The sequence below is a fragment of the Siniperca chuatsi genome, linkage group LG19 (genome assembly GCF_020085105.1).
Source record: "Siniperca chuatsi isolate FFG_IHB_CAS linkage group LG19, ASM2008510v1, whole genome shotgun sequence".
Lineage (NCBI taxonomy): Eukaryota > Metazoa > Chordata > Actinopteri > Centrarchiformes > Sinipercidae > Siniperca > Siniperca chuatsi.
The window spans coordinates 15,340,259-15,356,581 of NC_058060.1; the positions used below are offsets into that span (position 1 = coordinate 15,340,259).

General features: G+C 42.8%; 1 protein-coding gene across 6 annotated transcripts; it reads left to right on the top strand.

Annotated features, from left to right (window-relative positions):
* Nucleotides 1-486: 486 nt before the first annotated feature.
* Nucleotides 487-16,251, top strand: spata13 (spermatogenesis associated 13). Of its 6 annotated transcripts, XM_044175661.1 has the most exons (15): nt 492-1,001; nt 1,892-2,045; nt 6,072-7,646; nt 8,869-8,910; nt 9,413-9,868; nt 11,416-11,560; nt 11,772-11,896; nt 12,178-12,357; nt 12,959-13,138; nt 13,385-13,564; nt 13,677-13,909; nt 14,590-14,719; nt 14,847-15,222; nt 15,366-15,440; nt 15,558-16,251. In XM_044175661.1, exons 2-15 carry the CDS (start codon nt 1,986-1,988, stop codon nt 15,737-15,739), a joined length of 3,939 nt encoding a protein of 1,312 aa, XP_044031596.1. In that variant the 5' UTR covers nt 492-1,001; nt 1,892-1,985; the 3' UTR covers nt 15,740-16,251. The 6 variants fall into 6 exon arrangements, with proteins under 6 accessions (XP_044031599.1, XP_044031596.1, XP_044031598.1 ...); XM_044175664.1 differs by lacking the exon at nt 1,892-2,045 and having other exon boundaries at nt 487-1,001; XM_044175663.1 differs by lacking the exon at nt 8,869-8,910.
* The last annotated feature ends 72 nt before the right edge of the window (nt 16,252-16,323 follow it).

A 16,323-nucleotide genomic window follows, 5' to 3' on the forward strand; every position in this document is an offset into this window, starting at 1 on the left:
ATTAAATTAGTTTTCTCGCAGGATCTTGAACATGTAAATCTCCTGAAATTAACTTCTGCCTGTAAATTTAAAAATATAAACGACATTAAAGAGCTAAAGTTACCTCAGCTCTGTGTTTTTCTTCTTGTTTGTTGTGTTACAATAAAGAGCAACATTCCTCCAGTTTCTTCCTCTGGCATTTGGGGATGGGCACGCACAACAGAAATACCTGAGACATTAATTGCCTTGGCATGATGCAGTGACATGACACGAGGAAGACGATGCAACACCAACTGGAAGGCCCAGTCTTTTTTTGTCTTCAAAGAACCGCAGAAAGTGCGGATCTACACGCTGCATTGTCCTTTCTCTTTTTTTCTCTTCTTCAATGAAGAGCGTTCCACAGGGGGCGTGGTTTTGCAGTCATCCACTGACTTATGATTGGCTGTCAGCCGTATGGTCACGCTGCCATCAACCAGTAACATCGAGCGTAACGTCTCTAAGCCCCGCCCCTTGCAAACACTGCAACAAGTGCATTAATGATGCTCGCCAGCTCAATCCTCCAAGAAAGACCTTTTTGAACTGGAACAATCAGCGAAATGATGAGCTGTTTTTGAGCAATTCGGAAGATATCGCATGAGTCACTATTTATGTTGTGCACTTACTTGACTACCATCAGGTTTTTCCGGTCGGCGAAAGCGAAATTAAAAACCGCAGAGCTTGCGCAATGTAGAAGAAGTTCATCAGTGAGCTCGTGAGCTAGCTCAAGTTGCTAGCCCAGTGTGTTTAAGAAGTCAGCCAGCCGTGTCTCAGTATGTCGCGGGGTAACTAGTTAGCAGGGGCAGCGCACTTGTCGTGGGTTTTGTACCCGACATGTTTTTGCGAGAGGACAAGGAGTGCGAGGCAGCAAGCCGTTGGACCCCAGAGAAACTCAGCCCACTTCATTATGGCTAAACAACAAAAACAGCTGCTCTGTTGATGTGACAAAAAAGGTCAGGAGGACAACATCAGCGACTATGAGCAGGGTGAGCAAAAGTTTTGGTGTTTTCTATTAATTGCGCTAATTTAATTCACAGCTAATAATGATAAGTGATAAAATAATTCCTGTAAATGATTCATATTATTCGTGGATCACATTGCAGTTGCAGTGATTTTCCCTCTTGTGTTCTTAGTTGAAATGGGACCAGAGGGGGTTATTGTAGTGCATTACAGCCGTGGTTGTTATAGTGATGTGGGAGATGCCAGGCTGTGCAGGGAGTTGGTGGAGGAGGGGTGGGGTTGTGTGGTGGGGGCAACTACAAAGAGCTTTATGGCCAAAGAAAGTTAATTAATGCAGAAATAAATAAGCAGATGAATAAGTATAATCCCCTTTCATAGCTCCTTGTTTTCAGATTCCGCTTCTTTCTTAGCATGTACAAACTTAGCTACACTTCTTGTAGGAGTCTGCAGTCATCACTACAGTTTACTCACAATTAATGAACCTGTCCGTGGCTCCCCAGATGGACTTATATACTAGAGCTAAACTGTGGTGTCTAGATCATTCATTGCTAAAGGCCACAGTTCTCTGATTTAAGGGAAGAGGATATATAAAATCAACAGGATTAAACAACTACAATATAATTTTGCACTGTGCTACTTTCTATTTAATACCCAGTTGTAATTTGGTTATTGTTGCACCACTGTCAGGTTACACTGTTGACTGCTGACAATGAGTGCTGTTTTGTCCCCTTTAAGCCTTGTGCACTGTGTGGTGTTAGATTTCTGTCAATTGGTCTCTGTGATAGTCCTCAGCAGATCAGGTGAGTAAGTGGCCTGTGTAAGAGTTGTGACACTCCCTGGTTTGTCCTGTACTTGTACTTCCCATGCTCTATAGAAAGGGGTGTGGTGTCTCCTAATCTCATTTTTTTTCTTCCAGATCAAAAAATGAGGAACTAGGTCATGGCTAAATATGAGACTTTAACCAGGAAACTGAACAAGTAGCATGTGTGCTCACCTCATGCACAGGGGACATGTTGTCTATTTCAAAATCATGTGACCATAAAAGAGGCGACATATTTCTTATGGATACTGTAAGTAGAATTTTAGCCTTTATCTCTTAATTTTCACCCTTAAAATGTAGCAAGCACACAGGCCAAGTTGCCCCCTGCAGTCAAGTCCTGGTGGGCTGTTTACAAGCTTTGGGTGTCACTCTCAGTCAGTGCTGAATAGCCTAGTTGTCTCCCTGATTAGGCTATCATGTATAGATGAAACCAGTCCTGAACACAGACTGGTAAAGCTGTGCTAATCAGATTATTACTGGAATGGAAGTGGAATAGGCTATACACACACAAACATACACACTGTTCCCACACAAAGTAGATTTCCTTCAGAGTTTCTCATCTTTGCTTGGAAACAGGCTGTAAGATCAGCCAACAAGCATCAAGGCTAAAAAGATTTTAATATGGATTCAAATGTTAAATTCTGAATATTGTCAAGTGTTTCTTAATCTTACCAGATGCTTATACAACCACAAACATGAAGTCATTCACCTGAAAGACACAGTACAGGGAACCTTTTTCTCCAGTACTGAACATATGTTAAGCTTAAGTTTCACAGAACCCTAGTTACGCACACTGATTTAGCTAATCAGCCAATCTGTTCTTTATAACACTAGGTGATGTTGTTTTAGGACATCCTAGCGGTAAGTCCTCCTCACAGCTTTCATTTATTGAGACAAATAGACGACCAGTAAAGTGATAGCTTACAAAGGAATGGTGGTGGTGCTCTAGGGTGGTTGTGTTCGTCTCAGAGTTAAGCCAGAGAATGGAAAATGACAGAAAAGCTTACTTTCCCTTGATACTCCCTGTCTGGTAGTCTTTAAATGTAATGCTCAGTTCATTTTGGCCTAATGAGTTTTATCCTAGCCTCAGGCAGGGCATACCTCTACAGAGGTGAACTGTGGGTATCACTATGCATTTATGACTCCTTACATAACCACCTGGGTTTTCTAGCCACACAAGAAGAGAGTCAATTATTTAAATGCCTTCCTCCCTGCTCAGCTCTGTGCACATGAGTGCACATACACACACACGTACATGGACATGGCTGTGCACCATGAGAAAGGATGCTCTAACTAATTGTGCATGTGTTTTTGGAGTGCATTCTTTTAGCCCCTGTATACATGTTTACTTATCTGGGTGCGTGCTCATCCTCGTCTCTGGGAGTCTAATCTGAGGCTGGCTCCAGCTGGATGCCATGTGTGGGGGGGGAGACTCCTCCCTGAGCTCTTAATTAACTCTGGACCAGGGTCCCAGAGCGCCACTCCCATCCAGAGTTTAGCAGGAGGAAGCCAGAGAGCAGCAGGGATCCCGGTACGCAGGCAGAGCAAAGATGATATAGGAAAGTTCAACATAGTAAAAGTGACCTGCTTTCACAGACAGTAGGGCATTAACAAATACGTGAGTAATATTTGTCTGGATGTTGCAATATGCATAGCTGTAGAGATGGATGTAGTAGATGCTTTTTTACATTTACATAGTTTATTTATGTAGTTTTTTTCCCTGTCATTTCAGAAAAAAATATAGAGGAAAAGACCGAGAGCTTAAAATTTAAACTTATGATCTTGACTTTTGAGATAAATGAACAAACTGAAAGATGTTTTCATTATGCGTTTCCGTACAACATATTGCTGTACTGTGTATGTATTGTGGACAGTATAAAAATACAGTGCCTTAAGTAAAAAGCAGTACAGTATACCTTTTTATATTTTATCTCTGAGGGTAAAAAACGCTTTTCATAATAAAGGTAACAGCAGTTGTCACTGTTGAATTTGTTTTGTAAAATTGGTAATTATGGATAACCAACAGATGGGCCGGCTCAGCAGTGAAACAACTGCGTCTACTATGCACATCAAAGCTAACATTGTCATTGAGATTGATGCATTCAGTCTGGATTAAAAATACAACAAGGCTCATGAAGCCATCACCAGTTTTAAAGGGCATAGTTAAAAGTGACAGAAACTAACATACTGTAGACTTATTGTATTATAAAGCATATTGCATGTAAGTTGTTGATGTTTTAAGTCTGTGTTGTCTTTTTGTGAAATACCATATTCACCACCTGTGTCAGCTTGGTTCTGACTAACAACACTGCCAAGTATTCATAGACACCAACTGGCCTGTGACAGTTGACGCCAAGAGTAGGGAGAAGGCAGAAAGGTGTTGAAGGATAGCACAGTTGGTAGATAGCACGAGTATTCAAAACAAAAACAAGCCACTCCAGCTGTAGAAATTGCTTTCCTATCTCCTATCTTTCTGCTTGGAAAATAGATGGGATAATTGATCCTGTCTATTTTTCCAGTTGCTACTCAGCGTGATTCTTCCATGGCTGAGGAGGAGAAAGTACAAGAAGACAATTCAGCATAGCTTTGAAAGCAGCGCATTGTTCACGAGGGGTGTTTACTGTCTGTCAGCAGCGGTGCTTGGCAGCGGTGGCTCTGTGTTTACATAAGTGTTCGGTGTGATGGAACGAGCTGGTTGAAGTGACAGCAGATTCCACAGAGAGTTTGACTGAGAAAGCCCATCTGCTGCTGAACACGCATGGGGACGGGAGGTATGGGAGCGTTCCAGGATCCCTGCAACTCCCCGCATGTGTATATAGCAGTCAGTGGAAGCAACACTGCTTAAAAAAATGCCTTCTGTTTGTGTTAGGACTAAGTGATGCTGACAAAATCACAACATTTTTAATTCAATCCCTGAATAATAATGACAATATATTGGGGGTGACTATTTGTGTTGTTAAGAGACAGTTTTCCTGCAAGAAATGTAAAACAATCTGCAATAATGTGAATATGGTAACACTATATTTAACACCCCATTTAGCATTTATAAGCATTTAAACAATTAATTAATGTTTTATAACACACTGTAATGTAGTTGTAATGTCTTTTTAAGTGTTTATTGATAATGTAGTTTCAACAACTTTAACCCCTCCTCCTCCTTCATAGGAGAAGTTATAATTGTAGAAAATACTGTAAATTAATTTACCACATTTATTGTAAACACAGCTTATTATATCTGCTCACAGCTACATCATAGTGTGTTTATGTGTATATTCTGCTTATAAATGATAAATAGGAGGGGTTAAAGTGTTACCATGAATATAATGATAATCCATAAAATTGTCACAGTAGGAAAAGCAAGGTGTGCAAGGTATGTGAATAATAAAATGAATGATGGATGAATTCCATTTAGCTGTTTCAGTTTCAGGGTCCTGGTGTTGTGCATGCTGGCTCATTGTCACACTGACATGGCATACTAGGACACTCACAGAGCCATTGTTAATGTTATCAGTAACACCTGTGCTTTTCCTACTACGATTTGTGAAAAAGGCGTATTGGTAGGAATCCTATGTAGACAAACAATGAGGACTCTGTGTATTAGGATAAAGTGTTGACCTATGTCACTGATTTGAAGACCACACAACCCTCCTCCTCACCATCACCTCATCATCTACATAATCTGGAGAAAACCGGGCAATTTATTGCATTAATCACAATGGATTAGCAAGTTTCATTGCTTAGTCACGCTCACAAAGCCCCACTTCAAAGGCTCAGCTGCATTAGCCACTGCCCTGAGTGTCACACTCACACACACACACATAAAGCTGAACTTAGCACAACACCACCCCAACCTGGGCCTCACTTCTCCTTGGACATTGAAATATAGCACCAAGGACAAATGCATGTAGTTTTCTGAGTGATAGATTTTTTTTACCTCTCTGGAACCTGTGCAAACTGAGGATTGCTTATCTGCGTCTCCCCCTTTATTCTCTCTATTCCTCCTCTAATACATACAAACACAAAGGACACTGTACTGTAAACAAACAATAGTTCATTCTCATGCTCCCATCCCCTTAAGCTTACTGTATGTCCTTAATCAGTTCATTTTTAAAAACAAATACATATGTCTCTCTCTAGCTATCTGAAGTTGTCTGGTCTGCTTTTATCTGATCAGCATCATTTGATTTCTTCATAGCAACATTTGAATAGGGCCATTAATTCTTCCATAATGCAACATGCAAAGATCTCTAAAATGAATCTCTATTTGGTTTTGCAGGCAGAACAGAAGGACAGGGTCTTGTCCACCAGCGAAGACCCTCTCCCGTGCCTCCACAACTCTAAAGCTGACCCGCTGATCCGAAGCCGACCCCTCAGTGATTTATACCCATTCCATAGTCATGCTGACATAAATGCAGTCCCATATCTGCTCTCTGGGTATGGTGCCCAAGTACAGCCAATGACTGCAGGTCCTGACGAAAACAGATTGAATGGTGTCAATTCCTCCGCCTGGTCCAACCCTGTTATAGGTCAACCTGATGGAAAGCCTTACTCCTCAAGAATTATGAAGCTTTTTTCTAACTCGAGGAAGGGCCTTGTCCCTTCTAACAGTCCAACCACCGACAGTTCCACCTCAACCAGCGGCAGCGGCAGCGGCAGCGACAGCGGCTCCCAGTCCTGGTCAGGACTTTCAGGACTGGGTGTTGTGGACTCCTTCAAAAAGCTCCGCTCCTCTGTGCTCCAGGGTATACAGAGTAGAGGGGCAATCGCCCACGATGGAGAGCATGTCCCTTCATCAAATCAGGAAATGACTAATAGCCCAGTTGTGGCCAACACTAACCCTGGACTAGATGAAGCAACAAATCATTTAAAGTTTGCAGAAGAATACAGTGTGTCTAATGGAAATTTTACTGGCCAAAAGTTGGCTGTGACGAGCCAATGTGGATCAGATATTGAGGACTACGATGATGAGGTAAATGATGAAGGAGATGGTCTCACACGCAACACACGATTCTCAAGGAGTATCAGGAGGGCTTACGGAGCAGGACGCATTTCTCTACTCGACATGGAGACTGGGAGACTAGCAGGAAGAAGCACAAATGAAGCTACGGACAGTCAGAAACCAGATCAGACATCCGAGGCGACTGCCCAAACAGAGAACATGAATGAGAACACAAATGTGAAGGTGGTGAGCAGACTGAGCAAGAGTGCAGAAAACCTTCATATATTTAAGGCACCTTTCAGACGCAAAGCCCCATCTCCAGGTCCTCCTTCACCTCAGGAAGACCCCCAGAGGACTAGCATGTCAAATGGGAAACCAACCATCCAGAGGACAGCCAGCGCCTCCTCAGTGGACCTCCGGGGCCATGCTGTTAGCCGCAGGAAGAGCACTGTGAAGACCAAGGTGCCGATGCTAAAGCTTGTAGGCAGCATAACAGACCTGACTGTCCGACGCAGGCAAAGTCCCTCCCCCAGCCCCACCTCTCCATCTCTCATGTCATCCCTGAGCCGTCTCCATGACGACTACTCTCGCCGTGTCCCTTGCCTAACAACCGGTGAGCGACAGCGCCGGCCCTCACCCGTCAGAGCCCGGGTCATGTCTGTCGGACACACCCCCCTGGTTCATCCACAGCCTGAATACGATGTCGGCCCAGAGCAGCACCAGGTCCTTATCAGCCCGGTTTCTATGGAGCCCCCAGAGAGAACAGAGCAGGCTTCACCTGGTATCTCTGCTCATTATAAATCACTGACTGTAGCCACAACAAGTGCGGCAGAATGCGATTCATCTCCACTCAACCAAAAAGAGCCATCCCAACAACAAGAACAGACTGAGGTCAACATGCTACCAACTAAGGTAAGGGAGTAACTTGGAAAATCAGGTGCGTAAAGATGACAGGGATCTGATGTGAAATAATTTGATTGTCTTTGCACATACTGTATATAGTAATGTTTTTGTTAGCAGTCAGTATTGCTTTACCCGTTTCTCCCTGCTTATTGGCACAGGAGATGCAGATATTCTGACACAATGCAGGACGTGTGTAAAACAATAACAATGACATCAAGCTAGGGTGTTATCTTTATGCAACTAGCCTGTTTGATTACTGCTTGCAGATGGATAAAATGTACTGCAACATGTTTCACACTATCAGACAATAGTAGTATCTTTATCATTGACTTAGAAACATGGGATTGGAAATCATTAGATTGCAGGCTTTCTGTAAAGTTTCAAAGAGGAAGGAAGCACTGAAAGACAGAGGAAAGATTTAATGTCTTCTTTATAATCTCAAACAGCATCATCACCAATGGATGCCAATCTTCCAGTTGAATGGCTTTGACCCTTGTCTTAGGAAATGAAACCTCACTCCTCTAAGAAGTGATTTTATGAAGTGATCTTTGAATCTGGCACAATTCTAAACCACTGAGATAAGTGCTCATGTCAATGTGATACAGTCATATGCTAAAAAAACTAGCTCTGTGTGTGTCCAAAGTCCCCTTCAGTGTCAAATAACTATGCCATAGGCGTAATCGTTCTTCACCGTCCTTTTCGTGTCAGTTGTGTTTGATATACTGACTTCTGCTGTAGCAAGGTCACATGCTGAAGCCAGCTGTTCTGTGCTACCAGGCGCACCAAAGGAGCAGACAGAGTTAATAATTAGGCTTTGTTTATGATTAGTGGCCCTTGCGCAAAACCACTCCATAGTCCTGTTGCTGTGGGAGGGTAGGCAGCTATGAGTGAGTACGGCCCCCGCCTCACGTCCCCCCCTTCCCTCTAGCTGAAGCCAAGTGGATCAAAGTCCAGCACCATGCGCAATGGGCCTGGGACAGCTAGCAGCACCACCAGTTAGTCAGCACCATAAACACACTGTTATAGTGATGTGTTTTTGTCTTAAGAGTAGGATTTTGCCTTTGAAGATGAACAGGAAAAATCCGATTTGTTAACTTTAGAAATCAAGTGGCTTTTACTAGCCTCAAAAACAATTTGAGGGACTTGGCCTTGGTAATACAGGCCAGTCTGTGTGTGTGTGTGTGTGTGTGTGTGTTTCACAATGGTGCTAGTCCACTGTGTGCCTTTCCAGTGTATATGCCGGGGACCGGACCCAGATCAAGAGAAACAAGAGGTGAGGTTTGAAATCGCTGGCCGACTATCAGACTTAGAACAACAATTTCCAAATGAGAAAACATTAGCCAATATTTGACAGTTGAGTGTACAATACCTGCTGAAATACATACAGTATGATAACATTTAATTGTGGAATATTTGTGTTGCAGTTTTTGTTGATAAGCATAGGAGTTTATTGTGTTCAATATGTGGAGCCAATCACCGTGTGAACTTGAATACTTTCACATGATAATAACGTTTCTCACAAGAATCCTGATAAAGTTCATTGAAATAGTTTCACACTGATTGTCGTGGTTCTGTCTTGAGTTTCAACCAAGACAGGTGCTTCTAGTTGGAACTTTTATGACTTGCAGTACTGTTTTGCTCTGTTTCTGATTTAACAGATGTTCTTCCCAGCAGACATTATGCTCTACATCTTTGTACATTGCAGGTCATTGAACAGGGGGAAAGTCAATATCATAGTCCTTATTGAGTTTTGAACTTTTTCCTCTGATCCTTAGGAGACACCAGGCCAACAAGAATCAGAAGCATTTCTTTCAACAGAGGAAGTCTCTCCAACAATCAGCAGCACCCCTCCTATCTCTCCAACATGTCTCTCTGAGTCACCCACATCGCCCACAGATGGAGCCCCAGCTTCCACAGAAATATCCTTCGTCAAGCCCAGACGAAGGAGTGGGCGCTCGAGACCTCGGCCCATCTCTGACTACGGGCAGCTCATTTCCAGGAAGCACTCCATTCCTGAGGAAGTGGCAGTACTGCATGCTGAAGAAAGGACAGCAAATACATCATTGCATAACGACTGCAGTGGTAATGACGCGTGTGGGAATGGAGAGAGCCCTGAGAGCTGCAGCATGAACGGAGACGTTCAGGGCAGGAGGCTGCGGCCAATCTCAGTGATAGGAGTTGTGGATCTGTTCTCTCCTGCTGCTGAGGAGAAAGATGACCGCCTTCCTTCTGTAAGCCTTTACAGTTACAGTTTAAACCTACTACAAGTGTACAATTTTTGAAAAAAGTGAAAAGGCTAGTTGAATTCCCATTTACTGTATATAAACTGGAAATATGGTTGAATACTTTGAAGTGTTGAATCAAGGTTGGCTTCAGGCTGATCTAGTTGCCAATGAAGGAATCCAAATAATGAAATTAACTTAACTCCAACTTGTTGTTTCCGATGTGTTAAAAAATACTGTATATCCTCCACATTCTGCCACTGCTAGCCATGTGAGTGGTGGATTATACATCAGCCTCACCGTTTTTGTTTTACACATTTTCACCAAAAAATACCTAGATATTTAAAAGTAAAATGAATCAGTTTAAATTTTCACTCAGCTTTTACATCTCTACTTAATTTGTGTTTCCTGCTGCAAAAAACATGCTGATCAGTTACGGTTATAGAAAGTGAGGGAGGAAACGAGTAAATGGGGAAAGATGCAAAGCAGCCCCTGATTATCCACAAGAGTCCCTCTAAGTAAAACACAAAATGTAAACGCAAATTTACAAGTACGGAGTGTTTGAATTTCAAAATGGCATTTTATAAGAAAGTATTTTCCTGCTTTTTATGTGTAAACTAAATACTGAAAAAGTCTGAATTTTAAAAAATGAAAATAATGAGCATTATTTAAACTCTATGGAGCTCTGGAGTTAAATACACCAAACCATGAGCAGCAAGGTCCCCAGTTTGAGTCAGACCAGGCTGCATCTCTTGCTCCCTCATTTCCTGTTCTCTCTTTCTACTGTCTGTAAGGCTTAAAATACCAAAACAAATACTTAAAGCGATAGTTTGGGTATTTTGAAGTGAAGTTATCCATAGTCAGTGTATTACCTGCAGTAGACTGCAGTCAGCTCGCCCCCTGTGGAGAAGCAGACAGGAGTCCCGGCAGGGAAACAGAGCAGTGCACTGCTGTGGACGGGGGCAGCAGAAAAATGTATTTTAGCCACATAAAAAAGGCCCACCTAAAAAATGTTTTTTAAAAATCTGTGTACGCTATATTAAGAATATTTTCACTGCTTTACCTTGTTGTCAGACAGCCCGATTAGTGCCAAAGAAAAAGGTTGTCTATTGTAGGTAATACACTGACCATGGATAAGTACCTCATACAACCCCACTTCAAAATACCCGAACTATCCCTTTAAAAAATTTAAAAAAAATTAAATTAAAAAATTAAAAAAACAACAACCAAGAAGTCCAAAATAAGTGATCACGGTCTTGGTTATGAATTATGAACTCGGGGCGCCCTGGGAGCCTAATGGTTAAGTCGTGTACCACATAACCGCAATGTCCACGGTTTGAATCCAAGCCGGGGGACCTTTGTTACATGTTGTACCCCTGTCTCCCTCCATGTTTCCTGTCTCACTCTACTGGCTGTCATATAATTGCAAAAAAGTGTTTTAAAAGAAATCGCAGACTTTATTTCTGTGCGGCATTAAGTCATCAGGTAGATGGTAAAAGCCAGAGAAAGTGAGCTCTTCCTAAATCCCAGGATGTTTCTTCTTGTCCTCTCTGCAGCCCCTGTCGCGGCCGCCTATCCCCTCCCACCAGGTGCCCCCCTACAGAGCAGTGTCAGCCAGATTTCGCCCCTCTGCCCTCTCCCAGAGCACCCCCATCGGACTGGACCGCGTTGGACGGCGTAAGCTCCACAGAGTGCTCAGCGGTGAGAACTGGGGTTGTTGTTGATCAGATCTTTCAGTCTGTGGGAAGGTTGAGTCTGGGAATATCAGTAAGTGTGCTGGAGGAAAATGTTGGTGTGAAGCCAGGTGTGTGTGTGCCTGCATCTGCTGGGGCTTGTTTTCTGGATTGTTTAAATCTTGTCAGAAAGGTTTCAGCTCCATGCAGTTTTTTTAACCTCTGTATATGTGTTGCAGATGGTATGTCTGAGTGCTCGGCGACACTTGACGACAGTGTGAGTGAGGAGGAGGGCAGCTTTGATGAGCTCACTGATGTCACACCCTACCTCCAGCCAGGGGTGGAGCTCTCTGTGCTCAACGAGGTGAGGCTGAGGAGGGAAACTTGTCACGTTGCAACACTCACTTCTCCAAGAATGTGCATTGAATTTATGATACAACATTTATCTTGTTGCATGCGTGCCTTGTGAACAGCCATGTGAAGATGTTTTTGGTGTGTGTGTGTGTTGTTTGGCTGCAATTGAGCAGAACAGACAACCACTGTAATGTCCACAAGTCTAGACATAATCTTACATGTTAGACATGGGCTTAGCCTGCATGTAATTGTATCCTTCATCTTATTTGTGTGTGTGTGTGCACTACTCAGTGGATAAGCTCTGGCCACACGGTGTATGCTGAGGCTCTCTGGGACCATGTGACCATGGAGGAGCAGGAGCTGGCCTTCAAAGCTGGAGATGTTATCCGTGTCCTGGATGCCTCGCATAAGGACTGGTGGTGGGGCAGGGGGGCTGACAGGGAGGCCTGGTTCCCTTCCAGCTTTGTGAGGGTAAGTGGACTTCCTGACCTATGTGCCTGACACATGTTTGTTCTCCAGCAGTACAGAAAAGCCAAGCAAACTGGCTTAGCTCCAAACAAACCTCAACAGCCCTCTTAACACCGTGTTTGAAAGGGTTCAAACCTCAGGAGGTTTCTGTGGGGACCAGAGCTGATTGACAGTTGAGTCTTAATTAGGCAGGCTGTGGTAACCATGGTGAGGTTAGTTGATTGGCAGAATGGCGTCTGCTGTGTAATTGCTTGTAGCTGAATCAATGTTGCGGAACAGGAGCTAGTTAAACTTGTACATGTTGTTACCATAGTGATGTGGAGTAGTCTTTTGTAGTTTAAGTAGATATTGTTCTTCCCTTTGTAATTATGTTAATTTTGCTTATGAGCTGGAAATGTAATCAAATTTAATTAGATCACAAAAATGTGTTATGAACCATATTTGTTTGATAGTGTGAAGACTGGAAAAAAGAAATAATAAGGATCAATATGTTTTAGAAATTCTGACTTGAAGTTAGCTTTTAGCAAAGAGACTTATTTATGATTTGAATGCTACTCAGGAGGTCCCATTGTGTGTGTGTGTGTGTGTGGTGGATGTGTTTCAGGTGCGAGTGAACCAGGAGGACTCGAGTGCAGAAAGTGTGGAGAGTGTAGCGGACCAGGAAGATCCAGCTCCCAGGGACACACACAGCGCTCAGCACAAGGAGCAGATGAGAACCAATGTGGTTCAGGAAATCATGAATACTGAACGCATCTACATCAAGCACCTAAAAGACATCTGTGAGGTACGGGCATCAACATATAAGTGGGTTTCTGTCATATTTGTCCTTTTTTATGTAATCTCTTAAGCAGTCCTGCATTCTAATAAATGTGAACTTTTTGTTGTAAAATATTTCGAATAAGCTACATTTTCAGAATTTCAGCATTTCAGAAATTACTTAGCCATCTAGCACCTCCTATTGGCCAGTATTTGTATTGTTTTCATACCTTCTGTCAGTATAGTCAGCATACTGGTTTTGTGTAACTTTTAGGGTTACATCCGTCAGTGCCGTAAACACCCGGACATGTTCACTGAGCTGCAGTTGAAGACCATCTTCAGCAACATAGAGGACATCTACAGGTTTCAGAGGCAGTTTCTCAGAGACCTGGAGAAGAAGTACAACAAAGACCAACCGCATCTCAGTGAAATAGGCTCTTGTTTTCTCTTGCAGGTAGAGGCCACACACAACCTTCCCCAGTTCACTTGATCACTATGTAACTCATTTGTTTACCTGATTCAGTAGCTCTAAATTTTCATTGAATGTTTTTATTTTTTCCCCCCAGGGAGAGGGCTTCTCTATCTACTCAGACTACTGTAACACTCATCCAGCAGCCTGTGCTGAGCTGCACCGCCTCATGAAGTTGGGCAAATATAAGCATTTCTTTGAGGCCTGCCGGCTCCTCCAGCAGATGATCGACATTTCCATTGCCGGTTTCTTGCTCACACCCGTCCAGAAGATCTGTAAATACCCCCTTCAGCTGGGAGAACTGCTCAAGTACACCCCCAAAGACCACAGGTACTCCTCAGGAAATTCATAACGTCACTGCTTATACTACTCTTTTACTATTTGTACTAGTTCTACATTTTGAGCATCTTTATATCACTATTTACACTCTCTGGTGCAGGCATACAAAGACCGTACCTTTACCTCACTCCAGGCTACACCACCATTATTTTAAACCACTCTATATATAAAATAGTATGCAGTATATGGGACATAAGCCATCTACTTCAGCTTCACTGTTGGTCACTACAGGACCCAATGATGCTTGTTGCTATGGATACATGTAACTCTAGAACAACCGCAACAACCCGATAATGACATAATGAAGATACCTTGACCCAATGAAGCTTTTGTCTGTGTAGAATTACTTTAAGTTGGCTGTACAATGAGAGCTATAAGCATACAGTTACAGTGATACTTACAGTATGGATATAGCCAAGTATCAGCTAACAATCATTTCAATAACCATCAATGTTCCATTTATTTATTAGCTCATCTGGAATTACAGTGATAGGCATAATGTTCAGAAACATTTCATCTTAAGTAGAATTCATGGTGGTCCCAGTGGTTTGATTACTTACTTTTCCATGATTGAGATTGAAGCAGTGTGTTACTGTAAATGGAAATGTCCTTTCTATTAATTTTATGTTTAACGTGGACCCTATGCTCATTGTTCCTTTGATTTATTGCAGTGACTACAGCGGAGTGAGCAAAGCATATGAGGCTATGAAAAATGTGGCCAGTCTGATAAATGAGAGGAAGAGACGGCTGGAGAGTGTCGACACAATCGCTCACTGGCAGGTGGCCATTCTACACTGGGAGGTGATGATGACTCATCAGTATTCTTCAAATTTTTATTCTGGTTATTAATTAAAAGTAGCCTATATGTTTTTCCAAGCTAATGTACAGAATATTAAATATATTGTATAAATCTTTCACATTGTTGCAGGGATCCGATGTGCTGGAGCGCAGCTCAGAGCTGATCCACTCTGGTGAGCTGACTCGAATTGTCCGACAAGGCAAAATGCAACAGCGCAGCTTCTTCCTGTTTGACCACCAGTTGGTCTTTTGTAAAAAAGACGTCCTGCGCAGAGACCTGCTCCACTACCGTGGACGGCTGGATATGGACCAGACCGAGGTGGTGGATGTGCCCGACGGGCGGGACCTAGACCTGGGCCTGACCCTGAGGAATGCTCTGCGCCTGCGCAACGCCTCCACTCTTGAGTTTGTGTGTGTGCTGTGCTGCAGGAAGGCCCAGCACAAGCAGAGGTGGTTACAGGCCTTTGCCAAGGAGAGATACAGAGTCAAGGAAGACCAAGAGATGGGTGAGTTGTGCTAAATTCCTTTCATTCGTGACGCAAAACGGCTACTGTGGGTAGATGTAGAAAAGGTGAACAGTGTAAAAAGATTGTTGGGGGTGGTCAGAAATATTTTGAGCTGAAGGTGTATTGGTGTGTTTTCTTGGCAGGAATGGAGATCAGTGAAGAGCAAAGAAAACAGGCCATTGTTAATGCCAGAAGAGCCAAACAGGGGAAAAGTAAAAGTAAGGAAATGTCTTGCTTCATGCTGTTTATTCACTCTTCATTTCACTTACATCTAAATGATCAAATTTGTATCTTAATTTTGATTAGTTTTTTTGTTTTGCCTGTTCACCTTTTAGCCATTGGTTACTCTGGTTCCGTCCCACCACACCACCAAAACCTCCACCCACTTCACCAGCGTCACATCACCATTCCAACCAGCGTGCCTCAGCAGCAGGTCTTTTCACTGGCCGAGCCCCCAAAACGAAAGCCTTATCACCTGTTGTACAGCATTACCCGCAACGCCTTTTTCAGGAAATGAGGCTTTGCTCCCTCATCTTTTTTTCTCCCTGTGCATGTTCAGCATGCACCAAACCGTCCTGAAGACTCAAAGAACGCTTTTTTTCCTGTATTTTTCTGCCTGTGAATGTACTGTCATGTTCTGTATTTGTGCCTCGTGTCCTTCTCAATGTGTCTATTTTTGTTGCATGTTAAAGTTCAGTGCCTACAATTTGAAAGGAAGGTGCATGACTAAAGTGTTAAAATACTGACTCTGTCCATTTTGTTGGTGTGTTAAAGATGCTGCTCACTCAAGATACTTCCACCCCCTTTGTCTTAGTAGTTCCAGCTGAAAGATGTTTTAATGTTAATTATGACAACAATGTATATTCCGCTTTTACGTTGACAAACATGGTTTTTAGTTTATTTCACAAAGGCTGGACCCTTTTTTGCTGCAAGTCTGTCAACTCTGAGCACACAACAGCCAGAGGATAAATTAACTGACACATTCACCTTCCTTGTTAACACTGTAAATAAAACTGTTGTACAAACATACCTAACGAGAATGTTGTCACTTTAAAATAATTCTGTTTGCTTATGCAGCTAAGCAGTTGTTTGTTTCTTTTT

Coding starts and splice junctions, on each gene's coding strand:
- spata13 (XM_044175661.1), top strand. CDS start 1,986: ATGTTGTCTATTTCAAAATCATGTGACCATAAAAGAGGCGACATATTT. Junction 2,046..6,071: donor ACATATTTCTTATGGATACT/GTAAGTAGAATT, acceptor TTGGTTTTGCAG/GCAGAACAGAAGGACAGGGT. Junction 8,911..9,412: donor CAGATCAAGAGAAACAAGAG/GTGAGGTTTGAA, acceptor TCTGATCCTTAG/GAGACACCAGGCCAACAAGA.